We start from the raw sequence: 27,915 nt of genomic DNA on the forward strand, positions 1-27,915 counted from the left end.
TGTTGAACCTGGCTGAGATGATCCTCCTGTTCTCTAGTAGCTGTCCCTGTTGTTGAACCTGGCTGAGATGATCCTCCTGTTCTCTAGTAGCTGTCCCTGTTGTTGAACCTGGCTGAGATGATCCTCCTGTTCTCTAGTAGCTGTCCCTGTTGTTGAACCTGACTGAGATGATCCTCCTGTTCTCTAGTTGCTCTGTCCCTGTTGTTGAACCTGGCTGAGATGATCCCCCTGTTCTCTAGTAGCTGTCCCTGTTGTTGAACCTGGCTGAGATGATCCCCCTGTTCTCTAGTAGCTGTCCCTGTTGTTGAACCTGGCTGAGATGATCCCCCTGTTCTCTAGTAGCTGTCCCTGTTGTTGAACCTGGCTGAGATGATCCTCCTGTTCTCTAGTTGCTCTGTCCCTGTTGTTGAACCTGGCTGAGATGATCCTCCTGTTCTCTAGTAGCTGTCCCTGTTGTTGAACCTGACTGAGATGATCCTCCTGTTCTCTACTTGCTCTGTCCCTGTTGTTGAACCTGGCTGAGATGATCCCCTGTTCTCTAGTAGCTGTCCCTGTTGTTGAACCTGGCTGAGATGATCCCCTGTTCTCTAGTAGCTGTCCCTGTTGTTGAACCTGGCTGAGATGATCCCCCTGTTCTCTAGTAGCTGTCCCTGTTGTTGAACCTGGCTGAGATGATCCTCCTGTTCTCTAGTTGCTCTGTCCCTGTTGTTGAACCTGGCTGAGATGATCCTCCTGTTCTCTAGTAGCTGTCCCTGTTGTTGAACCTGGCTGAGATGATCCTCCTGTTCTCTAGTTGCTCTGTCCCTGTTGTTGAACCTGGCTGAGATGATCCTCCTGTTCTCTAGTTGCTCTGTCCCTGTTGTTGAACCTGACTGAGATGATCCTCCTGTTCTGTAGTTGCTCTGTCCCTGTTGTTGAACCTGACTGAGATGATCCTCCTGTTCTCTAGTTGCTCTGTACCTGTTGTTGAACCTGGCTGAGGACACCAGGACAGAGCTGAAGATGAGAAACAAGAACATTGTCCACATGCTGGTGAAGACCCTGGACCGGGAGAACGAGGAGCTGCTGGTGCTAGTGGTGTCCTTCCTCAAGAAACTCAGCATCTTCCTGGAGAACAAGAACGATATGGTAAGAGAGGGAGATGGGAGAGGAGGGAGAGAGAGAAGAATAAGGAGAGGGAGGAATGAGGAGGGAGAGGGGAGAAGGAGGGAGGGACGGAGAGGGATGTATGCATGGAGAGATGGAGGGCTGTCAAGCCAACACACATCAACATAGACCCTTCTCTTATTCTAATGTAGTATTGCCTCACTATCTAGTCTAGTTTATATGGTGGTGGATAAGGAGTAGAGTCAGGTCTAGTTTATATGGAGGGAATACAGTACAATAAATTGCATACAGGAGGATACCAGGTCAGAATACTGTATCTAAATCAGCATAGAGGGAACAGTGTGCTGTCTAGATGTGATATCCTCTTCAGGAGACATTTTACCAGTGAAAAAACAACTACCTTGCTGTGTCCATACATTATACATGATCGTTCTAGTCTATGGGGAAGGAGACATCATCGGACTTTATTTCACACGGTTTACTGGACGCTATAATAAAAGTCATAATGAGTCCTAATCATTTCCCTGTATTGTGATTGGTTGTTAACCCTAACCCTGTATTGTGATTGGTTATTAACCCTAACCCTGTGCTGTGATTGGTTATTAACCCTAACCCTGTGCTGTGATTGGTTATTAACCCTAACCCTGTGCTGTGATTGGTTATTAACCCTAACCCTGTGCTGTGATTGGTTATTAACCCTAACCCTGTGCTGTGATTGGTTATTAACCCTAACCCTGTGCTGTGATTGGTTGGTTGTATTGCTAGGCTGAGGTGGACACCGTAGAGCGTCTGTCTCGTCTGGTCCCGTGTGAACATGAAGACCTGCTGAACATCACACTGCGTCTGCTCCTCAACCTCTCCTTTGACACCGGGCTCCGCAACAAGATGGTGCAGGTCGGCTTGCTGCCCAAACTCACCTCCCTGCTGGGTACGTACCACACTGGACTATGTCCTCTCAAATCAGTTCATAGGACTTTATTGGCAAAATTATTAATTAATTAATTATTGGGAAACTTATGTTAACGTTGCCAAAGCAAATGGAATAGACAATAAACAAAAGGGAAAGGAACATGTGATACATTAGTAAACATTACACTCACAAAAGTTTTAAAAGAATAAAGACATTTCAAAAATTATATTATGTATATATACAGTGTTGTAATGATGTGCAAATAGTTAAAGTACAAAAGGGAAAATAAATAAACATAAATATGGGTTGTATTTACAATGGTGTTTGTTCTTCACTGGTTGCCCTTTTCTTGTGGCAACGGGCCACAAATATTGCTGCTGTGATGGCACACTGTGGTTTTTCACCCAGTAGATATGTGAGTTTATCAATGTTTGATTTGTTTTCAAATTCTTTGTGGGTCTGTGTAATCTGAGGGAAATATGTGTCTCTAATGTGGTCATACATTTGGCAGGAGGTTAGGAAGTGCAGCTCAGTTTCCACCTCATTTTGTGGGCAGGAATTTCTTAATTTGGGGTATTCTGCCACTGTGTACTCTCTGTTTAGCACCGGATAGCATTCCAATTTGCTCTGTTTTTTGGTTGATTCTTTCCAGTGTGTCAAATAGTTCTCTTTTTGTTTTCTCATGATTTGGTTGGGTCTAATTGTGTTGTTGTTGTCCTGGGGCTCTGTGGGGTCTGTTTGTGTTTATGAACAGAGCCCCAGGACCAGCTTACTTAGGGGACTCTTCTCCAGGTTCATCTCTCTGTAGGTGATGGCTTTGTTATGGAAGGTTTGGGAATCGCTTCCTTTTAAGTGGTTGTAGAATTTAATGGCTCTTTTCTGGATTTGATAATTAGCGGGTATTGGCCTAATTCTGCTCTGCACAGAGGATATTTTTGGTGTTTGTCCCATTTTGTGAATTCTTGGTTGGTGAGTGGACCCCAGACCTCACAATCATAAAGAGCAATGGGTTCTATAACTGATTCAAGTATTTTTAGCCAGATCCTAATTGGTATGTCAAATTTTATGTTCCTTTTGATGGCGTAGAAGGCCCTTCTTGCCTTGTCTCTCAGATCGTTCACAGCTTTGTGGAAGTTACCTGTGGTGTTGATGTTTAGGCCGAGGTATGTATAGTTTTTTGTGTGCTCTAGGGCAATGGTATCTAGATGGAATTTGTATTTGTGGTCCTGGCAACTGGACCTTTTTTGGAACACCATTATTTTTGTCTTACTGAGATTTACTGTCAGGGCCCAGGTCTGACAAAATCTGTGCAGAAGATCTAGGTGCTGCTGTAGGCCCTTCTTGGTTGGGGACAGAAGCACCAGATCATCAGCAAGCAGTAGACATTTGACTTACATTTGACATTTTAGTCATTTAGCAGACACTCTTATCCAGAGCGACTTACAGTTAGTGAGTGCATACATTTTCATACTGGCCCCCCGTGGGAAACGAACCCACAACCCTGGGGTTGCAAGCGCCATGCTCTACCAACTGAGCTACAGAGGACCATTAGGGGGAAGCCGGGCGTTGCAGACTGTTCTAGTGCCCTCGACAATTCATTGATATAAATGTTGAAGAGGGTGGACTGAGGATAATGTTGAAAAGTTTAAGAATAGCCCATTTGAATTTGTGGTCTGTATATTTAATAATTTCGTTTAGGATACCATCAACACCACAGGCCTTTTGGGGTTGGAGGGTTTGTATTTTGTCCTGTAGTTCATCCAATGTAATCTTAGTCTTTAATAACTGATTCAAAGCGTTATAAATGATCGTGTGAACATGGTTTTGCTCTTGCTTCTTTGTTAGGGCGGTAGATAGCCTAGCGGTTAAGCCTAGCGGATCTCTGAGCCGACTAGATGAAAAGTCTGCCGATGTGCCCTTGAGCAAGGCACTTAACCATAGTTGCTCCTGTAAGTCGCTCTGGATAAGAGCGTCTGCTAAATTATTTTAAAAAAAGTAAATATGGCCTGATTTCTGACGTGCTGTTCCTTCTTTTTCCGTAGTGTATTTCTGTATTGTTTAACTGATTGACCATAGTGAAGGCGTAGGCTCAGGTTTTCTGGGTCTCTCTCTCTCTCTCTCTCTCTCGCTCTCTCTCTCTCTCTCTCCCTCTCTCTCTCTCTCCCAGATCTATCTATCTATCTGAATATAATGTATCAGGTTTGAGCTGTTGGTTTAATGTGTAGTAATGTGTTCCTTCTCTCAGGTGATGAGAACCACAAGCAGATGGCCATGTGTATCCTGTACCACATCAGTGTTGATGACAGGTTCAAGTCCATGTTCGCCTACACAGACTGCATCCCACAGGTAACGGTACAACACCTGATCCTGGATCAGCACCTACACCAGGGTTGTGCTCAATTCAGAATTGGATTCAGAATTGGATTGAGAATGCCTCATCAATTCCAATTCAATTAGAATTGAATTACGATTGATGCAGTAAACAGGATATATTATTGCAATTCGAATTTAATGAAAGGAAATATAATTGAATTCAGTGAAATTCTATGAAATTTAAATGCCTCTTCTATTCTATATTAGGTGTAGTATATACAAATATACGTCAAATATACATCTTGTACATAAAACATGTCCTTGCCATCCAGGACCTCTATACCAGGCAGTGTCAGAGGAAGGCCCTAAAAATGGTCAAAGACTCCAGCCACCCACGTCATAGACTGTTCTCTGCTACCGCGCGACAAGCGGTACCGATGCACCAAGTCTGGAACCAGCAGGACGCTGAACAGCTTCTACCCCCGAGCCATAACACTGATAAATACACTAAACAAAAGTATAAACGCAACATACGACAATTTCAAAGATTTTACTGAGTGACAGTTCATATAAGGAAATAATTCAATTGTAATACATTAATTAGGCCCTAATCTATGTATTTCACATGACTGGGAATACAGATATGCATCTGGTCACTAGGCCCTAATCTATGTATTTCACATGACTGGGAATATGTTGGTCACGGATACCTTAAAAATAAACAGTATCTGGTGTGATCACCATTTGCCTCATGCAGCGCGACACATCTCCTTCACATAGAGTTGATCAGGCTGTTGATTGTGGCCTGTGGAATGTTGTTCCACTCCTCTTCAATGGCTGTGCGAAGTGGCTGTAAATTGGCAGGAACTGGAACACGCTGTCGTACACGTCGATCCAGAGCATCCCAAACATGCTCAATGGGTGACATGTCTGGTGAGTATGCAGGCCATGGAAGAACTGGGACATTTTCAGCTTCCAGGAATTGTGTACAGATCCTTGCGACATGGAGCAGTGCATTATCATGCTGAAACATGTGGTGATGGCGGCGGATGAATGACATGACAATTGGCCTCAGGATCTCGTCACCGAATCTCTGGCATTCAAATTGCCATCGATAAAATGCAATTGTGTTCGTTATCCGTAGCTTATGTCTACCCATACCATAACCCCACTGCCACCATGGGGCACTCTGTTCACAACGTTGACATCAGCAAACCGCTCCCCCACATAACGCCATACACGTGGTCTGCGGTTGTGAGGTCGGTTGGACGTACTGCCAAATTCTCTAAAACAAGGTTGGAGGTAGAAAAATGAACATTCAATTCTCTGGCAACAGCTCTGGTGGATATTCCTGCAGTCGCATGCCAATAGCATGCTCCCTCAACTTGAGACTCCTGTGGCATTGTGTTATGTGACAAAACTACACATTTTACAGTGACCTTTTATTGTCCCCAGCACAAGGTGCATATGTGTAATGATCATGGTGTTTAATCAGCTTCTTGATATGCCACACCTGTCAGGTGGATGGATTATCTTGGCTAATAAGAAATGCTCACTAACAGGGATGTAAACAGGTTTGTGCCCAGTATTTGAGAGAAATAAGATTTTTGTGCGTATGGAAAATTTCTGGGATCTTTTATTTCAGCTCATGAAACATTTACATTTACATCATTTAGCAGACGCTCTTATCCAGAGCGACTTACAGTTAGTGAGTGCATACATTTTTAAAAAAATAATAATCATACTGGCCCCCTGTGGGAATCAAACCCACAACCCTGGCGTTGCAAACACCATGCTCTATCAACTGAGCTACATCCCTGCCGGCCATTCCCTCCCCTACCCTGGACGACGCTGGGCCAATTGTGCGTCGCCCCATGGGTCTCCCGGTCGCGGCCGGCTGCGACAGAGCCTGGATTCGAACCAGGATCTCTAGTGGCACAGTTAGCACTGCGATGCAGTGCCTTAGACCACTGCGCCACTCGGGACCAACACTTTACATATTGTGTTTATATTTTTGTTCAGTGTATCTGATGCTAACATGCTAACTTAGTGCTCTGTGTTGACTCACCAGTTGATGAAGATGTTGTTTGAGCACGGTGAGGAGAGGATCGATGCTGAGCTCATCTCCTTCTGTATCAACCTGGCAGCTAACAAGAAGAACGCTCAGCTCATCTGTGAAGGTAGGAAGGTCCACTATCAGTTATACAGCTCATCTGTGAAGATAGGGAGGTCCACTATCAGTTATACAGCTCATCTGTGAAGGTACAGACCACTATCAGTTATACAGCTCATCTGTGAAGGTACAGACCACTATCAGTTATACAGCTCATCTTTGAAGTTACAGACCACTATCAGTTATACAGCTCATCTGTGAAGTTACAGACCACTATCAGTTATACAGCTCATCTGTGAAGTTACAGACCACTATCAGTTATACAGCTCATCTGTGAAGTTACAGACCACTGTCAGTTATACAGCTCATCTGTGAAGATAGGGAGGTCCACTATCAGTTATACAGCTCATCTGTGAAAGTGCAGACCACTATCAGTTATACAGCTCATCTGTGAAAGTACAGACCACTATCAGTTAAACAGCTCATCTGTGAAGATAGGGAGGTCCACTATCAGTTATACAGCTCATCTGTGAAAGTACAGACCACTATCAGTTATACAGCTCATCTGTGAAGTTACAGACCACTATCAGTTATACAGCTCATCTGTGAAGGTACAGACCACTATCAGTTATACAGCTCATCTGTGAAGGTACAGACCACTATCAGTTATACAGCTCATCTGTGAAAGTACAGACCACTATCAGTTATACAGCTGATCTGTGAAGATAGGGAGGTCCACTATCAGTTATACAGCTCATCTGTGAAGGTACAGACCACTATCAGTTATACAGCTCATCTGTGAAGGTACAGACCACTATCAGTTATACAGCTCATCTGTGAAGTTACAGACCACTATCAGTTATACAGCTCATCTGTGAAGGTACAGACCACTATCAGTTATACAGCTCATCTGTGAAGGTACAGACCACTATCAGTTATACAGCTCATCTGTGAAGTTACAGACCACTATCAGTTATACAGCTCATCTGTGAAGGTACAGACCACTATCAGTTATACAGCTCATCTGTGAAGTTACAGACCACTATCAGTTATACAGCTCATCTGTGAAGGTACAGACCACTATCAGTTATACAGCTCATCTGTGAAGGTACAGACCACTATCAGTTATACAGCTCATCTGTGAAAGTACAGACCACTATCAGTTATACAGCTCATCTGTGAAGATAGGGAGGTCCACTATCAGTTATACAGCTCATCTGTGAAGGTACAGACCACTATCAGTTATACAGCTCATCTGTGAAAGTACAGACCACTATCAGTTATACAGCTGATCTGTGAAGATAGGGAGGTCCACTATCAGTTATACAGCTCATCTGTGAAAGTACAGACCACTATCAGTTATACAGCTGATCTGTGAAGATAGGGAGGTCCACTATCAGTTATACAGCTGATCTGTGAAGGTACAGACCACTATCAGTTATACAGCTCATCTGTGAAGGTTTTTTATTTTTATTTATTTTTTATTTCACCTTTATTTAACCAGGTAAACCAGTTGAGAACAAGTTCTCATTTACAACTGCGACCTGGCCAAGATAAAGCATAGCAGTGCGATAAAAACAACAACACAGAGTTACATATGGGGTAAAACAAAACAAAAATCAAAAAAATACAACAGAAATACAATTAATATACAGTGTGCAAATTTAGCAAGTTATGGAGGTAAGGCAATAAAATAGGCTATAGTGCAAAATAATTACAATTTAGTATTAACACTGGAATGATGTGCAAGAGATGATGTGCAAATAGAGATACTGGGGTACAGATGAGCAAAATAAATAACAATATAGGGATGAGGTAGTTGGGCGGGCTAATTTCAGATGGGCTGTGTACAGGTGCAGTGATCGGTAAGGTGCTCTGACAACTGATGCTTAAAGTTAGTGAGGGAGATAAGCGTCTCCAGCTTCAGAGATTTTTGCAATTTGTTCCAGTCATTGGCAGCAGAGAACTGGAAGGAATTGCGGCCAAAGGAGGTGTTGGCTTTGGGGATGACCAGTGAGATATACTCGCTGGAGCGCAGACTACGGGTGGGTGTTGCTATGGTGACCAATGAGCTAAGATAAGGCGGGGATTTGCCTAGCAGTGATTTATAGATGGCCTGGAGCCAGTGGGTTTGGCGACGAATATGTAGTGAGGACCAGCCAACAAGAGCGTACAGGTCACAGTGGTGGGTATTATATGGGGCTTTGGAGACAAAACGGATGGCACTGTGATAGACAACATCCAATTTGCTGAGTAGAGTGTTGGAGGCTATTTTGTAAATGACATCGCCGAAGTCAAGGATCGGTAGGATAGTCAGTTTTACAAGGGCATGTTTGGCAGCATGAGTGAAGGAGGCTTTGTTGCGAAATAGGAAACCGATTCTAGATTTAACTTTGGATTGGAGATTCTTAATGTGAGTCTGGAAGGAGAGTTTACAGTCTAACCAGACACCTAGATATTTGTAGTTGTCCACGTACTCTAAGTCAGACCCGTCTAGAGTAGTGATTCTAGTCGGGTGGGCGGGTGCAAGCAGCGTTCGGTTGAAGAGCATGCATTTTGTTTTACTAGTGTTTAAGAGCAGTTGGAGGCTACTGAAGGAGTGTTGTATGGAATTGAAGCTCGTTTGGAGGTTTGTTAACACAGTGTCCAATGAAGGGCCAGATGTATACAAAATGGTGTCGTCTGCGTAGAGGTGGATCTGAGAGTCACCAGCAGCAAGAGCGACGTCATTGATATACACAGAGAAAAGAGTTGGCCCAAGAATTGAACCCTGTGGCACCCCCCATAGAGACTGCCATAGGTCCAGACAACAGGCCCTCCGATTTGACACATTGAACTCTATCTGAGAAGTAGTTGGTGAACCAGGCGAGGCAGTCATTAGAGAAACCAAGGCTATTTAGTCTGCCAATAAGAATGCGGTGGTTGACAGAGTCGAAAGCCTTGGCCAGGTCAATGAAAACGGCTGCACAGTACTGTCTATTATCGATCGCGGTTATAATATCATTTAGGACCTTGAGCGTGGCTGAAGTGCACCCATGACCAGCTCGGAAACCGGATTGCATAGCGGAGAAGGTACGGTGGGATTCGAAATGGTTGGTGATCTGTTTGTTGACTTGGCTTTCAAAAACTTTTGAAAGGCAGGGCAGGATGGATATGGGTCTGTAACAGTTTGGATCTAGAGTGTCACCCCCTTTGAAGAGGGGGGATGACCGCGGCAGCTTTCCAATCTCTGGGGATCTCAGACGTTACGAAAGAGAGGTTGAACAGGCTAGTAATAGGGGTTGCGACAATTTCGGCGGCTAGTTTTAGAAAGAAAGGGTCCAGATTGTCTAGTCCAGATGATTTGTAGGGGTCCAGATTTTGCAGCTCTTTTAGAACATCAGCTGTCTGGATTTGTGTGAAGGAGAAGCGGGGGGGCATGGGCAAGTTGCAGCGGAGGGTGCAGAGCTGGTGGCCGGGGTAGTGGTAGCCAGGTGGAAAGCATGGCCAGCCGTAGCAAAATGCTTGTTGAAATTCTCGATTATTGTAGATTTATCGGTGGTGATAGTGTTTCCTAGCCTCAGTGCAGTGGGCAGCTGGGAGGAAGTGCTCTTATTTTCCATGGACTTTACAGTGTCCCAAAACTTTTTGGAGTTAGTGCTACAGGATGCAAATTTCTGTTTGAAAAAGTTAGCCTTTGCTTTCCTAACTGCTTGTGTATATTGGTTCCTAACTTCCCTGAAAAGTTGCATATCACGGGGGGCTATTTGATGCTAATGCAGTACGCCACAGGATGTTTTTGTGCTGGTCAAGGGCAGTCAAGTCTGAGGAGAACCAGGGGCTATATCTGTTCTTAGTTCTGTATTTTTTGAATGGGGCATGTCTATTTAAGATTGAGAGGAAATTACTTTTAAAGAACAACCAGGCATCCTCTACTGACGGAATGAGATCTATATCCATCCAGGATACCTGGGCCAGGTCAATTAGGAAGGCCTGCTCGCTGAAGTGTTTTTGGGAGCGTTTGACAGTGATGAGGGGTGGTCGTTTGACCGCGGACCCGTTACGGACGCAGGCAATAAGGCAGTGATCGCTGAGATCCTGGTTGAAGACAGCGGAGGTGTATTTAGAGGGTAAGTTAGTCAGGATGATATCTATGAGGGTACCCATGTTTACGGATTTAGGGTTGTACCTGGTAGGTTCGTTGATAATTTGCGTGAGGTTGAGGGCATCTAGCTTGGATTGTAGGATGGCTGGGGTATTAAGCATATCCCAATTTAGGTCACCAAGCAGTACGAACTCTGAGGATAGATGGGGGCAATCAGTTCACATATGGTGTCCAGGGCACAGCTGGGGGCTGAGGGGGGTCTGTAGCAAGCGGCAACAGTGAGAGATTTATTTCTGGAAAGGTGGATTTTTAGAACTAAAAGCTCAAACTGTTTGGGCACAGACCTGGATAGTATGATGGAGCTCTGCAGGCTATCTCTACAGTAGATTGCAACTCCACCCCCTTTGGCAGTTCTATCTAGACGGAAAATGTTATAGTTGGGGATGGAAATTTCAGAATTTTTGGTGGCCTTCCTAAGCCAGGATTCAGACACTGCTAGAACATCAGGGTTGGCGGAGTGTGCTAACGCAGTGAATAACTCAAACTTAGGAAGGAGGCTTCTGATATTTATGTGCAGAAAACCAAGACTTTTACGGTTACAGAAGTCAATAAATGATAGCTCCTGGGGAGTAGGAGTGATACTGGGGGCTGCAGGGCCTGGGTTAGCCTCTACATCACCAGAGGAACAGAGGAGGAGTAGAATAAGGATATGACTAAAGGCTTTAAGAACTGGTCTTCTAGTGCGTTGGGTACATAGAATAAAGGGGGCAGTTCTCCGGGCGTTGTAGAAAAGATTCAGGGCATTATGTACAGAAAAGGATATGGAAGGATATGAGTACAGTTCAGGTAATCCTAAGTGTTGGGTAACAATGAAAGAGATAGCATCATTGGAGGCATCGATTGAGCCGGTCTCGGCGTGTATGGGGGGGGGAACAAAGGAACTATATGAGACAGTTTGAGAGGGACTAGGGGTTCTACATTGAAATTGTATAATAAGAACTAACCCAAACAGCAATAGGCAAGGCATAATTGACATGGGAGAGAGGCATAAAGCAGTCACGTGTTATTAGAGAGAGCTAAGACACAACTGGAAATAGCGATAACGTTTGGGCTAAGACTAAACAGAAAAAAACAGGACAGAGTACCGTGTAGAGGAACAGTCCAGCAGGCATCAGCTGTGCAGCTGAGTGATCATAAGGTCCAGTGAACAGCAATATGTGAGTCCGAGAGCAGTTCAAATTGGTGCTTCAGCACAGCTAGCAGGGGAGCTAGCAGGCTAGCTCAAGGCTAACTGGTGCTTGCTATATGGCAATGGTATCAGCCAGCAACAGGTTGCAGCTAGCTAGCTGGTTGTGATGATCCGGCGCTAGGGTCCAGTGATTCCGGCAGAAAGTCCAATAAGCTATGGGTCGATAGCACGCTGGGTCGATAGCACGCTGTGCAGACTGGCCGACGAATTGTCCAGGCTAGCTAGAGCTGGCTGGTGGATAGTGTAGGCCACGGACAATGATGATGAAGACGCTAACAGTGACTAATAACAGGTAGCCATTTAGTTGCAGCTAGCTAGCTGGTTGTGATGATCCGGCGCTAGGGTCCAGTGATTCCGGCAGAAAGTCCAATAAGCTATGGGTCGATAGCACGCTGGGTCGAGGTTGCAGGAGAGTATATTTAGTTAAAGAATGAAAGTAAAAAATTGAGAAATATAGACAAAAAAAACAAGAAACGGGATATTTACACAGGACGAAAAATAAAAGCGACCGTACTGCTACGCCATCTTGGATTACCATGACCACTATCAGTTATACAGCTCATCTGTGAAGGTACAGACCACTAGATGTATCAGAGATGGTCTGGTGATCTAAGAACCATGGAAATAAGTCCTAGACACTTCATTGTCATCCTCCATGTGAATTAATTCAATAGTATAAATATTTCACATGCTGTTGAATAAATGATGAATGCTTGATTCCCTTCCCTCAGGTAATGGTCTGAAGATGTTGATGAAGAGGGCTCTGAAGCTGAAGGATCCTTTACTGATGAAGATGATACGAAACATCTCTCAACACGACGGACCACCCAAACACCTCTTCATCGTTAGTACTAAATTCATGTTGGATGTTAGTGACTTGATAAAGCAGATGTTGTAACTGAATTGGTTGAAAAGACTGTGAAGAACACATTATGAAGCTCCCAGCAATGAAGCCATATAAAAGCATGCATACAGTGCACCATGAGGCAGCAGTGGATCAGAGATATTTGGAAAGGAGACTGTATGTATGAAGTGTTGCTGAGTGACTTACTAACAGAACGGTCTCCTTCAGGACTACGTAGGAGACTTGGCAGCCCAGATCAGTCCTGATGAAAACGAGGAATACGTGATAGAGTGTCTGGGGACCCTGGCTAACCTCACTATCGCTGATCTGGACTGGGAACTGGTGCTGAAGGAGTACAACCTGGTACCTTACCTTAAAGATAGACTCAAACCAGGTGAGTGAGTGAGTGAGTGAGTGAGTGAGTGAGTGAGTGAGTGAGTGAGTGAGTGAGTGAGTGAGTGAGTGAGTGAGTGAGTGAATGAGTGAGTGAATTCTACAACCACCTAAAAGGAAGCGATGCCCACACATTCCATCACAAAGCCCTCACCTACAGAGAGATGAACCTAGAGAAGAGTCCCCTCAGCCAGCTGGTTCTGGGGCTCTGTTCATAAACAGACCCCACAAAGCCCTCACCTACAGAGAGATGAACCTGGAGAAGAGTCCCCTCAGCCAGCTGGTTCTGGGGCTCTGTTCTCAAACAGACTATTTAACAAACTGTAAAGAATCAACAACCAAAATTGGACCGCTATCTGGCCCTAAACAGCGAGTACACACTGGCAGAATACCTAACCACTGTGACAGACCCAAAATTACGAAAATCCTTGATTATGTACAGACTCAGTGACCATAGCCTTGCTATTGAGAAAGGCCGCCGTAGGCAGACCTGGCTCTCAAGAGAAGATAGAATATGTGCCCACTGCCCACAGCTATTTGCACATTTCTAAAACACTGTTCATAGCTGAGAATATAACTCTGGAAATGTCTTGATCTTTTTGAAACCTTTTTGAGTGTAATAGTTACTGTTAATTTCTAATCGTTTTTTGTTGATGTTGTTTTGTGTCTTTTCTCACTTCTGTTTATTGTTTATTTCACTTGCTTTGGCGATGTACACACGTTTCCCAGTAAAGCCCTTTTGATTTGATTTGAATTGACACGTTTCCCATGCCAGTAAAGCCCTTTTGATTTGAATTGACACGTTTCCCATGCCAGTAAAGCCCTTTTGATTTGAATTGACACGTTTCCCATGCCAGTAAAGCCCTTTTGATTTGAATTGAATTGAATTGAGAGACAGAGCGAGAGAGAGAGCGAGAGAGAGAGACTCAAACCAGGTAACTATATCACTGAAGAATAAGAGTGGATTTAGTTTCTGAGAGAAAGAGAGAATAGGGAGTTGTTCTAAAGAAACAACTCCATATTTTGTAACTCACCGTAGTTCTGAAAACAAGTAGAACAGGAGATCACCGTCTAACCCCAGAAACCTGACCTCTGTGTTGTCATCAGGCTCTGCGGAGGATGACCTGATACTAGAGGTGGTGATCATGATTGGGACGGTGTCCATGGATGACAGCTGTGCCGCCATGTTGGCCAAGTCTGGCATCATCCCTGCTATTATAGAACTACTGAATGGTAAGACATCATCCCTGCTATTATAGAACTACTGAATGGTAAGACATCATCCCTGCTATTATAGAACTACTGAATGGTAAGACATCATCCCTGCTATTATAGAACTACTGAATTGTAAGACATCATCCCTGCTGTTATAGAACTACTGAATGGTAAGACATCATCCCTGCTATTATAGAACTACTGAATGGTAAGACATCATCCCTGCTATTATAGAACTACTGAATGGTAAGACATCATCCCTGCTATCATAGAACTACTGAATTGTAAGACATCATCCCTGCTATTATAGAACTAGTGGAAAGCCTTCCCAGAAGAGTGGAGGCTGTTATAGCAGCAAAGGGGGGACCAACTCCATATTAATGCCCATGATTTTAGAATGAGATGTTGGACGAGCAGGTGTCCACATACTTTTGGTTATGTAGTGTATGAACATATAGGTAGGGATAAAGTGACTATGCATCAGGATAAATAATCAACAGTAGCAGCAGCGTATGTGAAGAGTTAAAAGGGTGTATAAAGGGTCAGTGCAGATAGTCCGGGTAGCTATTGGTTAACAAACTAACTATTTAGCAGTCTGATGGCTTGGAGGTAGAAGCTGTTCAGGGTCCCGTTGGTTCCAGACTTGGTGCATCGGTACCGCTTGCTGTGCGGTAGCAGAGAGAACAGTCTATGACTTGGGTGGCTGGAATCGTTGAACATTTGTAAGGCCTTCCTCTGACACCGCCTGGTATAATTCCTTAGTTACAGTGTATTCGGAAAGTATTCAGACCACTTGACTTTTTCCACATTTTGTTGTTACAGCCTTATTCTAAAATGGATTAAATAAATAAAAATCCTAATCAATCTACACACAATACCCCCTAATGACAAAGTGAAAACAGGTTTTTAGACATTTTTGCAAATGTATTAAAAATAAGAAACAGAAATACCTTATTTACATAAGTTTCAGACCCTTTGCTATGAGACTCTAAATTGAGCTCAGGTGCATCCTGTTTCCATTGATCATCCTTGACATGTTTCTATAACTTGATTGGAGTACACCTGGGGTCAATTCAATTGATTGTGCATGATTTGGAAAGGCAAACACCTGTCTAAATAATTTCCCACAGTTGACAGGGCATGTCAGAGCAAAAACCAAGCCATGAGGTCGAAGGAATTGTCCGTAGAGCTCCGAGACAGGATTGTGTCGCGGCACAGATCTAGAGAAGGGTACCAAAAAATGTCTGCAGCATTGAAGGTCCCCAAGAACACAGTGGCCTCCATCATTCTTAAATGGAAGAAGTTTGGAACCACCAAGACTATTCCTAGAGCTGGCCGCCCGGCCAAACTCTGACAGAGCTCTAGAGTTCCTCTGTGGAGATGGGAGAACTTCCAGAAGGACAACCATCTCTGCAGCACTCCACCAATCAGGCCTTTATGGTGGAGTGACCAGACGGAATCCACTCCTCAGTAAAAGGCACATAACAGCCCGCTTGGAGTTTCTCAAAAGGCACCTAAAGACTTTCAGACCATGAGAAAGAAGATTCTCGGGCCTGAATGCCAAGCGTCACGTCTGGAGGAAACCTGGCACCATCCCTACGGTGAAGCATGGTGGTGGCATGTCATGCCTAAGTTTGCTAATCTTGCCAATGAAAAAATTATTAAAGTAGTTGGCAATATCAGTTGGTTTTGTGATGAATGAGCAAATGATTCAATGAATGATGGAGCTGAGTTTGCAGGCACTGGTTACACATGTTATCCAGATACTGACTGTTAGCACTTGGTGTCTATAGCAGCTTCCCACCAGAATGGGCTTTAGGTGAGGCAGGTGAACCTGTAGCCATATTACTTCAACAGTATTTAACATGAGATCCTCTCTAAGCTTTACAGGGATGTGGTTCTGAATATAAACAGCAACACCGCCCCCATTGACATTTCTGTATTTTCTGTAAATGTTATAACCTTGTATTGCTACCACTGTATCATCAAAGGTATTATCTAAGTGAGTTTCAGAGATTGTCAGAATATGAATGTCATCTGTTACTAGCAAATTAATGAATGAATGAACCTTGTTTCTTAAGCTCCATATGTTAACGTGGGCTATTTTGAGCACTTTTCTTCTGGGATGCTTCCTTGTTTTTATTGCTTTACTGGGAAGCTTAGCAGCAGTAGATGTGCTCATGTTCTTTATGTTAGTGCAGGGTGAGCTGCACACAGTGGCCTTCCTCCTCGGGCACACCGCCTCAGTGCTAACAGTATAAATCTGGTTCCTGGGCACATGATCACAGCACACAACAGCTGCAGGATCAGCAGAGGCATTCAGGGCAGCTAGAGGGACACAAACCAGGTTACCCACATTGTGTCTACTGACGCCCCTTATGTAATGTACATTTGCTGAAGCATTTTGACAACTCTGCGTCACAATGGTAGGGATAAGCTGAGCTGGGCTTGGGTCATTGCTAAGTCATTGTCTCAACGCAGCCTTATAATGCTGTAAGAGGATCCAGGAACCCAAATGATTTGGGTGGATCCCATCCTCCTTATAAAATGTGTTTTGTTTCCAAAAGGTAACGAAATTGTCAACAAAAGTTACACCCATTGAGATGCAATTATCACGTAGCCAGTTGTGAAGAGCAAGAATCCTGCTAAAGCGTTCAATGCCACGATTCAGAGAGGGCACAGGGCCAGATATTATGCTTTTTTTTTGTTAGTGTCTAGCAGAGATTCAATCAGCTCTTTAAAATCCAGTTTCAACTGTTCAGAGCTGCCCTTCATAATGTCATTAAAACCCACATGGACTACGATAGAATCCATTTCCATGTCCTGACGTAATACATTCGGGACCAGCTTAGTAACGTATTTTACTCGAGCTCCAGGATAGGACATTGTTTTTGCACCAGGAATGGTCACATTTCTTACCATGGAGCTGCCGAAAATCACGGCTGGCGAGAAGGATGAGGAAATCCGCCCACTCCCACTCTTCACAGGATGCCGGCCTCCGACAGATGGAGAAGCCCCGCTCGATCCAGAGCAGGGACGGAAGGTTGCCGACGTCGACTTCGAAATCGTAGTAGTAGGTACTGCTGCCGCAGACACCCCCAGCGACGAAGGAGCAGGAAGATCAGGCTCCAGGACGGCGAAACTATTCATTGTTTGTATCCGCTCCGGGCCTCTCGTTGGGAGTGTAGACTCCTTTGCGGGAGGTCGCTGTCTTTGGCTTCCACGGCTCGTGACGTGCGACCATCGTTGATTGCCTTTCTCCTCATGCTGTGCTCCTTTGACGGCGCTATCAGATGGGGGAGCTCCGGGCAACACCGGCCAGTCGGATAATGACAAACGACAAGGCGGAGATGCATCCAACAAGCACAAACACCGTCCAGCCACCGGCGTAGAAAATGTAAACATTCCATTCTGCGTTTTCCCCAGTTTCTTACGTAGGCTGGCGACCTGCGTGATCAAGGAAGCCACCTCAAGACTATAATCCATAAGGAAACATCATGACCACTGAGGGAGTGGGGGGGTAGGACTATACCTTTTGTCAAGGTGGGTGAGGGCAGTGTGCAGTGCAATGGCGATTGAAGAGGGTCGAGTGTGTCCAGGAGTTGATATGGTCTTTGACTACACATCACATCACATTCATTAGCCCTGGTTCTTGCTTGTGTGAGCCCTCATTTGAAACATTCCCCATGGCACCCAGTGTTTTCCGTAAGTACATGGCGTAGCCAGCCAAATAGAAAAGGCCTATAGCCTCACGGATCATGCTAGACTCCTCTAGTGCTGCAGGAATGTCTCTCTCTTTCCCAGAGGGGGGATCAAGGGAATCAGAGACCTGGATCAGAACCAATATGACAGCTTCTTATTGAACTGATGAGACCTGGATCAGAACCAATATGACAGAGCTTCTTATTGAACTGATGAGACCTGGATCAGAACCAATATGACAGAGCTTCTTATTGAACTGATGAGACCTGGATCAGAACCAATATGACAGAGCTTCTTATTGAACTGATGAGACCTGGATCAGAACCAATATGACAGAGCTTCTTATTGAACTGATGAGACCTGGATCAGAACCAATATGACAGAGCTTCTTATTGAACTGATGAGACCTGGATCAGAACCAATATGACAGAGCTTCTTATTGAACTGATGAGACCTGGATCAGAACCAATATGACAGCTTCTTATTGAACTGATGAGACCTGGATCAGAACCAATATGACAGAGCTTCTAATTGAACTGATGAGACCTGGATCAGAACCAATATGACAGAGCTTCTTATTGAACTGATGAGACCTGGATCAGAACCAATATGACAGAGCTTCTTATTGAACTGATGAGACCTGGATCAGAACCAATATGACAGAGCTTCTTATTGAACTGATGAGACCTGGATCAGAACCAATATGACAGCTTCTTATTGAACTGATGAGACCTGGATCAGAACCAATATGACAGAGCTTCTTATTGAACTGATGAGACCTGGATCCAGAAACGATTCCCTGCCTGATGATCCAGAAACGATTCCCTGCCTGACGATCCAGAAACGATTCCCAGCCTGACGATCCAGAAACGATTCCCTGCTTGACGATCCAGAAACGATTCCCTGCCTGACGATCCAGAAACGATTGCCCCGCCTGGCGATCCAGAAACGATTCCCTGCCTGACGATCCAGAAACGATTCCCTGCCTGACGATCCAGAAACGATTCCCTGCCTGACGATCCAGAAACGATTCCCCGCCTGACGATCCAGAAACGATTCCCCGCCTGACGATCCAGAAACGATTCCCAGCCTGACGATCCAGAAACGATTCCCCGCCTGACGATCCAGAAACGATTCCCTGCCTGACGATCCAGAAACGATTCCCCGCCTGACGATCCAGAAACGATTCCCTGCCTGGCGCAATACAGACTTCTCACAACATAGCTCAGCCTCATCATAGAAATAAGAAACACTTCATACTGTGCATGTGGCTGTTAAACAAAACGACCTGTGGGATGGTTTTAGAGGTCAGGGTTTGGATGGTTTTAGAGGTCAGGGTTTGGATGGTTTTAGAGGTCAGGGTTTGGATGGTTTTAGAGGTCAGGGTTTGGATGGTTTTAGAGGTCAGGGTTTGTTTCCCTTTTTTGTCTAAGATGGTTGTTTCTCCCTACAGCCCAGCAGGAGGATGATGAGTTTGTGTGCCAGATCGTCTATGTGTTCTACCAGATGGTGTTTCACCAGGCTACCAGGGAGGTCATCATCAAAGATACACGTATCCTTCCTACCCACAATGCACTGCTTCTTACATTTAAAACAAGTTGATGCATAGTCAAAAATTGTTGTATTTTGACCAGCTAATACTTGAGTAAAGTGTGAAATATATTTTTTCAGTTTTAATTATTAAAACCCATGCTCCTCCTCCTCCTCTTCCTCATCATCCTCCTCCTCTTCCTCATCCTCCTCCTCTTCCTCCTCCTCTTCCTCCTCCTCCTCCTCTTCCTCCTCCTCCTCTTCCTCCTCCTCTTCCTCCTCCTCCTCCTCCTCCTCCTCCTCTTCCCTCCTCCTCCTCCTCCTCCTCCTCCTCCTCCTCTTCCTCCTCCTCCTCCTATAGAAAACCACATCATTACTGTATGTTTTGTCTGTTTGGTCCTATGAGCCAGATATGAACCCAGCGACCTCAGACTTCCCAGAGCCCTTAACCCTTAACCCTCATCTCAGAGGCTCCGGCGTACCTTATCGATCTGATGCACGACAAGAATGCTGAGATACGCAAGGTCTGTGACAACACTCTGGACATAATCGCTGTAAGTAACGTACTATTCCTGAATTAAAGACTATAACAGAGGGAGAAACACCTGCCACTAGGGGGGGCATTGCTGTGTGTACCCCAGTCTCTCTGAGGGAGGGGTATCCTACGAAGCAAGCTACATCTACTCAGGCTTTTATAAAGCTAGCCAGCTTCAGTTAGCTTCACATTTCAGGTCTCATCCGTACTACGACGGTGGATTGTATTATTATTTTTGTTTGGGGGTGGATCAGCTTTAATATTGCAGATAGATTGTAGCTTCCATCAATGTAATTGTCTGCATCATTTCCAATCCACAATATATTTTTAGGTAAATACATGTATACACTACCGGTCAAAAGTTTAAGAACACCTACTCATTCAAGGGTTTTTCTTTATTTTTACTATTTTCTACATTGTAGAATAATAGTGAAGACATCAAAACTATGAAATAACACATATGGAATCATGTAGTAACCAAAAAAGTGTTAAACTAATCAAAATATATTTTATATTTGAGATTCTTCAAATAGCCACCCTTTGCCTTGATGACAACTTTGCACACTCCTTAATGTGGCCGACAGACAAGTTCCTTGCTTTCTCCCCCTTCTTCTTGCCTCTTCCATTTTTGTGGTAATGCTGCAATTAGTCAGTTGTAATTTTGGGTAGAGCAGACATTTCCATATATTTTTGTTAGCTGCATGTGTGACATAAATACACCAGTCCTATTTATGAAATAATTTACAAAGATGATACTTTTTTTTTTTATATTGGAAAATAATGTTTTTTTAATCAAATTAGTATATTTGAGTTTAACCATAATATTTGTTGTATTATTTGTTCTGTCTTTTCTGGTGGATTAAACTGAAATTGCAACCAACGTTCTATGGCTTGTTTAAAAAATAACGATATTTTGGAGATTATTTCCTTTTCAAATAACTGAAAGTGAGAGGTTGTAATCTGAATACAGTGAGGGAAAAAAGTATTTGATCCCCTGCTGATTTTGTACGTTTGCCCACTGATAAAGAAATTATCAGTCTATAATTTTAATTGTAGGTTTATTTGAACAGTGAGAGACAGAATAACAACAAAAAAATCCAGAAAAACGCATGTCAAAAATGTTATAAATTGATTTGCATTTTAATGAGGGAAATAAGTATTTGACCCCTCTGCAAAAGAAAATCTGTGGAGGGAGCTGAAGGTTTGAGTTGCCAAACGTCAGCCTCGAAACCTTAATGACTTGGAGAAGATCTGCAAAGAGGAGTGGGACAAAATCCCTCCTGAGATGTGTACAAACCTGGTGGCCAACTACAAGAAACATCTGACCTCTGTGATTGCCAACAAGGGTTTTGCCACCAAGTACTAAGTCATGTTTTGCAGAGGGGTCAAATACTTATTTCCCTCATTAAAATGCAAATCAATTTATAACATTTTTGACATGCGTTTTTCTGGATTTTTTTGTTGTTATTCTGTCTCTCACTGTTCAAATAAACCTACAATTAAAATTATAGACTGATCATTTCTTTGTCAGTGGGCAAACGTACAAAATCAGCAGGGGATCAAATACTTTTTTCCCTCACTGTAAAGGGAAAAAGGCCTTTCTTGAACATTGGGTGAGACAATCTTACTAATTTGCTAGAGAACCAGTTCGGATTTAAGTTTAACTTTTGTATGACTGAAGCTTTTAGTGATAGGTCTAATGCTTTAATATTTAATAATTTCTGCCCTCTGAATTCATATTCATTATATAAATAGGCCCTTTTAATTTTGTCTGGCTTGCCATTCCAAATCAAATACAATATTTTTTGCTCATATAATTTTAAAAACAAGTCGCTAGGTGTAGGAAAGACCATTAGCAAATAGGTAAACTGGGACATGACTAAAGAGTTAATCAGGGGGATTTTTCCACAAATAGACAGGTATTTACCTTTCCATGGAAACAAGATCCTATCTATTTTTGCTAACTTACTATTCAAATGTATTGTAGTGAGATCATTTCTATCTTTCGGGATATGAATACCGAGTATGTCCACATCACCGTCAGACCATTTTATTGGTAAACTACACGGTAATGATCCAATACGTAATATAGTACACTTAACATAATTTGGTTGTAATCTAGAGAGGTTAGAAAAAGTATCTAGATCCTCTACGAGGCTGTGGAGGGATCCAAGTTGTGGATTTAAAAGAAAACTTTGTTTTTAAGCCCTGGATTTCTAACCCCTTGATATTATTGTTGGATCTGATTTTAACAGCTAACGGTGGATATTGTTCGTCCTCCTGCCGCTAACTCTAGCAGGCTTGTAACTGCGCGTGCATGTCGCACATGGCTAGTCGAACATCAAACTCTTCATTGAGACAATGGCTGAAACATCAATCCATGGATGAGTCAGTTCCACATTTTCATTTGTGCCGAAATCAAAATGAAAGAAAAGTTATCTTGCTAATTCAGCTGTCTTTATCTTGTTACTTAAATTTTTTTTAGTCATTTAGCAGACGCTCTTATCCAGAGCGACTTACAGGAGCAATTAGGGTTAAGTGCCTTGCTCAAAACCGATTTTTCACCTAGTCGGCTCGGGGATTAGAACCAGCGACCTTTCGGTTACTGGCACAACGCTCTTAACCACTAAGCTACCTGCTGTCTCTGGTGTGCTTATCAATGTACGAGCACCCTTTTCCCGCTCCTAACGCTTCTCCTCCTCTGTGGAACAGCTTGTTGCCTTGTGGCCATAGACATATAATCCATAGAAGGGTTTTGGAACCTCTAGCCCTGGCTATTTAACTGTTAAACTCATGGGTACACAAGCAATGGCTGCCAGTCTTGACTTGAATGGGAAATGCCATCTGTCGATGTACACTGAGTGTACAAAACATTAGGAACACCTGCTCTTTCCATGACATAGACTGACCAGGTGAATCCAGGTGAAAGCTATGATCCCTTATTGATGTCACTTGTTAAATCCACTTCAATCAGTGTAGATGAAGGGGAGGAGACAGGTTAAAGAAGGATTTTTAAGCCTTTTGACAATTGAGACATGGATTGTGTATGTGTGCCATTCAGAGGGTGAATGGGCAAGACAAAATATTTAAGTGCCTTTGAACGGGGTAAGGTAGTAGGTGCCAGGCGCACTGGTTTGAGTGTCAAGAACTGCAACGCTGCTGGGTTTTTCACGCTCAACAGTTTCTCCCACCTTATCCCCCTCCCTCCCTCCCTCCCTCCCCCTCCCCCTCTCTCCCTCCCCTCCCCCTCTCTCCCTCCCACCCCCCTCTCTCCCTACCACCCCCTCCCTCCCTCCCTCCTTATCCCCCTCCCCCTCCCTCCCTCCCTCCCTCCCTCCAACCCCCTCTCTCCCTCCCACCTTATCCCCCTCCCCCTCCCTCCCTCTCTCTAGGAGTATGATGAGGAGTGGGGGAGGAAGACTCAGAGAGAGAAGTTCCGATGGCATAACTCTCAGTGGTTAGAGATGGTGGAGAGCAGGCAGATGGAGGATGGAGAGCCCTTCATGTACGGAGACGATGGAGAGATGGACAGACCTGACCTCTTCTACAGCACTGGTCAGTACACACACGCACACGCACGCACACACGCACGCACACACACACACACGCACACACACGCACACACACGCACACACGCACACACGCACGCACACACGCACACACACACGTACGCACACACGCACACACACACACACACGCACGCACACACACACACACACACACGCACGCACGCACGCACACACACACACACACACGCACACACGCACACACGCACACACGCACACACACGCACGCACGCACACACGCACGCACGCACACACACACGCTTCTTAAGTGCTGGTCAGTACACACACACACACACACACACACACACGCTTCTTAAGTGCTGGTCAGTAAAGTGTATACAGTGCTATTTGAATGAATCACCCATAGCATTTTTAGATCCAGTGTGCTGTTCGGTTGTCTCTTTGAGTTCCACCAGCAGCTGTCAGGAAGATGATGGTGTGAGATCCTTTAGAGGAAGACCTCTCTCTCTCTCTCTCTCTGTGTCCAGATGGGATCACCCCTGCGTCAGGAGCAGTCAGTCCAGACTTCTTCAGTGATCCCTACGCACAGAATGGAGACGGACAACATGGGTATGATACTGAGACAACCTTTAACACTCCCAGACACTATTGATTCCTCTCACCCATACACACTCACCTTTACATGTCATCCATACAGTACTCTTCCAGTATACCTGTTAGTATCTAACACCTTGGAGGATAGAGTCTAACACCTTGGAGGATAGGGTCTAACACCTTGGAGGATAGGGTCTAACACCTTGGAGGGTAGAGTCTAACACCTTGGAGGATAGAGTCTAACACCTTGGAGGATAGGGTCTAACACCTTGGAGGGTAGGGTCTAACACCTTGGAGGATAGAGTCTAACACCTTGGAGGATAGGGTCTAACACCTTGGAGGATAGGGTCTAACACCTTGGAGGATAGGGTCTAACACCTTGGAGGATAGGGTCTAACACCTTGGAGGGGGGGTCTAACACCTTGGAGGGGGGGTCTAACACCTTGGAGGGGGGGTCTAACACCTTGGAGGATAGGGAGTTGTGGGGGTAGGGGTGTAGGCCGTGGGGGGTGGAGGGGGTGGAGGCCGTGGGGGTGGAGGGGGGTGTAGGCCTTCAGAAAGTATTCACACCCCTTGGCTACACACAATACCACAATGTCAAAGTGGAATTATGTTTTAGAAATTTTTACAAATTAATTAAAAATGAAAAGCTTAAATGTCTTGAGTCAATTAGTATTCAATCCCTTTGTTATGGCAAGCCTAAAGAAATTCAGGAGTAAACATTTGTTTAACAAGTCACATAAGTTGCATGAAATCACTCTGTGTGCAATAATAGTGTTTAACATGATTTTTGAATGACTACCTACACAAAAATGTATGCACGCATGACTGTAAGTCGCTTTGGATAACAGCGTCTGCTAAATGGCATATTATATTATTATTTATTATTACCTCATCTCTGTACCCTACACATACAATTATCTGTAATGTCCCTCAGTCGAGCAGTGAATTTAAAGCACAGATTCAACCACAAAGACCAGGGAGGTTTTCCAATGCCTCACAAAGAAGGGCTCCTATTGGTAGATGGGTACAAATAAAAAAGCAGACATTGAATATCCCTTTGAGCATGGTGAAGTTATTAATTACACTTTGGATGGTGTATCAATACACCCAGTCACTACAAAGATAATTAATTAATTAGACTGACTAGCTCTCTAAGTCACAGAGGTTATGATCCTATTAGTGGGTAGGTCTGCGTGACAGGTTATGATCCTATTAGTGGGTAGGTCTGCGTGACAGAGGTTATGATCCTATTAGTGGGTAGGTCTGCGTGACAGAGGTTATGATCCTATTAGTGGGTAGGTCTGCGTGACAGAGGTTATGATCCTATTAGTGGGTAGGTCTGCGTGACAGGTTATGATCCTATTAGTGGGTAGGTCTGCGTGACAAAGGTTATGATCCTATTAGTGGGTAGGTCTGCGTGACAAAGGTTATGATCCTATTAGTGGGTAGGTCTGCGTGACAAAGGTTATGATCCTATTAGTGGGTAGGTCTGTGTGACAGGTTATGATCCTATTAGTGGGTAGGTCTGCGTGACAAAGGTTATGATCCTATTAGTGGGTAGGTCTGCGTGACAAAGGTTATGATCCTATTAGTGGGTAGGTCTGCGTGACAGGTTATGATCCTATTAGTGGGTAGGTCTGCGTGACAGGTTATGATCCTATTAGTGGGTAGGTCTGCGTGACAGGTTATGATCCTATTAGTGGGTAGGTCTGTGTGACAGGTTATGATCCTATTAGTGGGTAGGTCTGTGTGACAGGTTATGATCCTATTAGTGGGTAGGTCTGTGTGACAAAGGTTATGATCCTATTAGTGGGTAGGTCTGTGTGACAAAGGTTATGATCCTATTAGTGGGTAGGTCTGCGTGACAGAGGTTATGATCCTATTAGTGGGTAGGTCTGCGTGACAAAGGTTATGATCCTATTAGTGGGTAGGTCTGTGTGACAGGTTATGATCCTATTAGTGGGTAGGTCTGCGTGACAAAGGTTATGATCCTATTAGTGGGTAGGTCTGCGTGACAGAGGTTATGATCCTATTAGTGGGTAGGTCTGCGTGACAAAGGTTATGATCCTATTAGTGGGTAGGTCTGTGTGACAAAGGTTATGATCCTATTAGTGGGTAGGTCTGCGTGACAAAGGTTATGATCCTATTAGTGGGTAGGTCTGCGTGACAAAGGTTATGATCCTATTAGTGGGTAGGTCTGCGTGACAAAGGTTATGATCCTATTAGTGGGTAGGTCTGCGTGACAGGTTATGATCCTATTAGTGGGTAGGTCTGTGTGACAGGTTATGATCCTATTAGTGGGTAGGTCTGTGTGACAGGTTATGATCCTATTAGTGGGTAGGTCTGCGTGACAAAGGTTATGATCCTATTAGTGGGTAGGTCTGCGTGACAAAGGTTATGATCCTATTAGTGGGTAGGTCTGCGTGACAAAGGTTATGATCCTATTAGTGGGTAGGTCTGCGTGACAGGTTATGATCCTATTAGTGGGTAGGTCTGTGTGACAGGTTATGATCCTATTAGTGGGTAGGTCTGTGTGACAGGTTATGATCCTATTAGTGGGTAGGTCTGTGTGACAGGTTATGATCCTATTAGTGGGTAGGTCTGCGTGACAGGTTATGATCCTATTAGTGGGTAGGTCTGTGTGACAGGGGGTCAATGCAAATAGTCCGGGTAGCCATTAACTATTTAGCATTCTTATGGCTTGGGGGTAGAAGCTGTTAAGGAGCCTTTTGGACCTAGACTTGGCGCTCCGGTACCGCTTGCTGTGCGGTAGCAGAGAGAACAGTCTATGACTAGGGTGGCTGGAGTCTTTGACCATTTTTAGGGCCTTCCTCTGACACCGCCTGGTATAGAGGTCCTGGATGGCAGGAAGCTTGGCCCCAGTGATATACTGGGCCGTACGCACTACCCTCTGTAGTGCCTTGCGGTCGGATGCCGAGCAGTTGCCATACCAGGCGGTGATGCAACCGGTCAGGATGCTCTCGATGTTGCAGCTGAATAACCTTTTGAGGATCTGAGTACCCATGCCAAATCTTTTCAGTCTCCTTAGGGGGAATAGGCGTTGTCGTGCCCTCTTCACGACTGTCTTGGTGTGTTTGGACCATGATAGTTTGTTGGTGATGTGGACGCCAAGGAACTTGAAGCTCTCGACCCGCTCAATACAGACCCGTCGATGTGAATGGGGGTTGTGCTCGGCCCCTCTTTTCCTGTAGTCCACGATCAGCTCTTTTGTCTTGCTCACATTGAGGGAGAGGTTGTTGTCCTGGCACCACATTGCCAGGTCTCTGACCTCCTCCCTATAGGCTGTCTCATCATTGTCGGTGATCAGGCCTACCACCGTTGTGTCGTCTGCAAACTTAATGATGCTGTTGGATTTGTGCGGTTGTGGGTGAACAGGGAGTACAGGAGGGGACTAAGCACGCCCCCGTGTTGAGGATCAGCGTGGCAGATGTGTTGTTGCCTACCCTTACCACCTGGGGGCGGCCCGTCAGGAAGTCCAGCATCCAGTTGCAGAGGGAGGTGTGAATGTTGACCTGTTTAAAGGCTTTACTCACATTGGCTACGGGTTAGAGTGCGATCACACAGTCTTCCGGAACAGATGTTGCTCTGATGCGTGGTTCAGTGTTGCTTGCCTTGAAGCGAGCATAGAAGACATTTAGCTCATCTGGTAGGCTCGCGTCACTGGACAGCTCGCGGCTGAGTTTCTTTTGTAATCAGTAATAGTTTGCAACCCCTGCCACATCCGACGAGCGTCAGAGCCGGTGTAGTAGGATTCAATCTTAGTGCTGTATTGACG

At 44.5% G+C, this 27,915-nt stretch overlaps 1 protein-coding gene across 2 annotated transcripts in view; it reads left to right on the forward strand.

Moving 5' to 3' along the window:
• LOC121535540 (kinesin-associated protein 3) overlaps window positions 1-27,915 on the forward strand; it is a 74,830-nt gene that overhangs the window by 40,972 nt on the left and 5,943 nt on the right. For both annotated transcript variants that reach the window (XM_045218251.1, XM_045218252.1), the window contains exons 9-19: window positions 950-1,128; window positions 1,873-2,035; window positions 4,263-4,363; window positions 6,402-6,510; window positions 12,508-12,620; window positions 12,849-13,014; window positions 14,121-14,246; window positions 19,384-19,482; window positions 19,929-20,014; window positions 23,388-23,550; window positions 24,050-24,131. In XM_045218251.1, the coding sequence (XP_045074186.1) occupies window positions 950-1,128; window positions 1,873-2,035; window positions 4,263-4,363; window positions 6,402-6,510; window positions 12,508-12,620; window positions 12,849-13,014; window positions 14,121-14,246; window positions 19,384-19,482; window positions 19,929-20,014; window positions 23,388-23,550; window positions 24,050-24,131 (1,387 nt within the window). The remainder of the gene's footprint in view (window positions 1-949; window positions 1,129-1,872; window positions 2,036-4,262; window positions 4,364-6,401; window positions 6,511-12,507; window positions 12,621-12,848; window positions 13,015-14,120; window positions 14,247-19,383; window positions 19,483-19,928; window positions 20,015-23,387; window positions 23,551-24,049; window positions 24,132-27,915) is intronic.

Source organism: Coregonus clupeaformis, unplaced genomic scaffold (genome assembly GCF_020615455.1).
Source record: "Coregonus clupeaformis isolate EN_2021a unplaced genomic scaffold, ASM2061545v1 scaf1464, whole genome shotgun sequence".
Taxonomy (NCBI): Eukaryota; Metazoa; Chordata; class Actinopteri; order Salmoniformes; family Salmonidae; genus Coregonus; species Coregonus clupeaformis.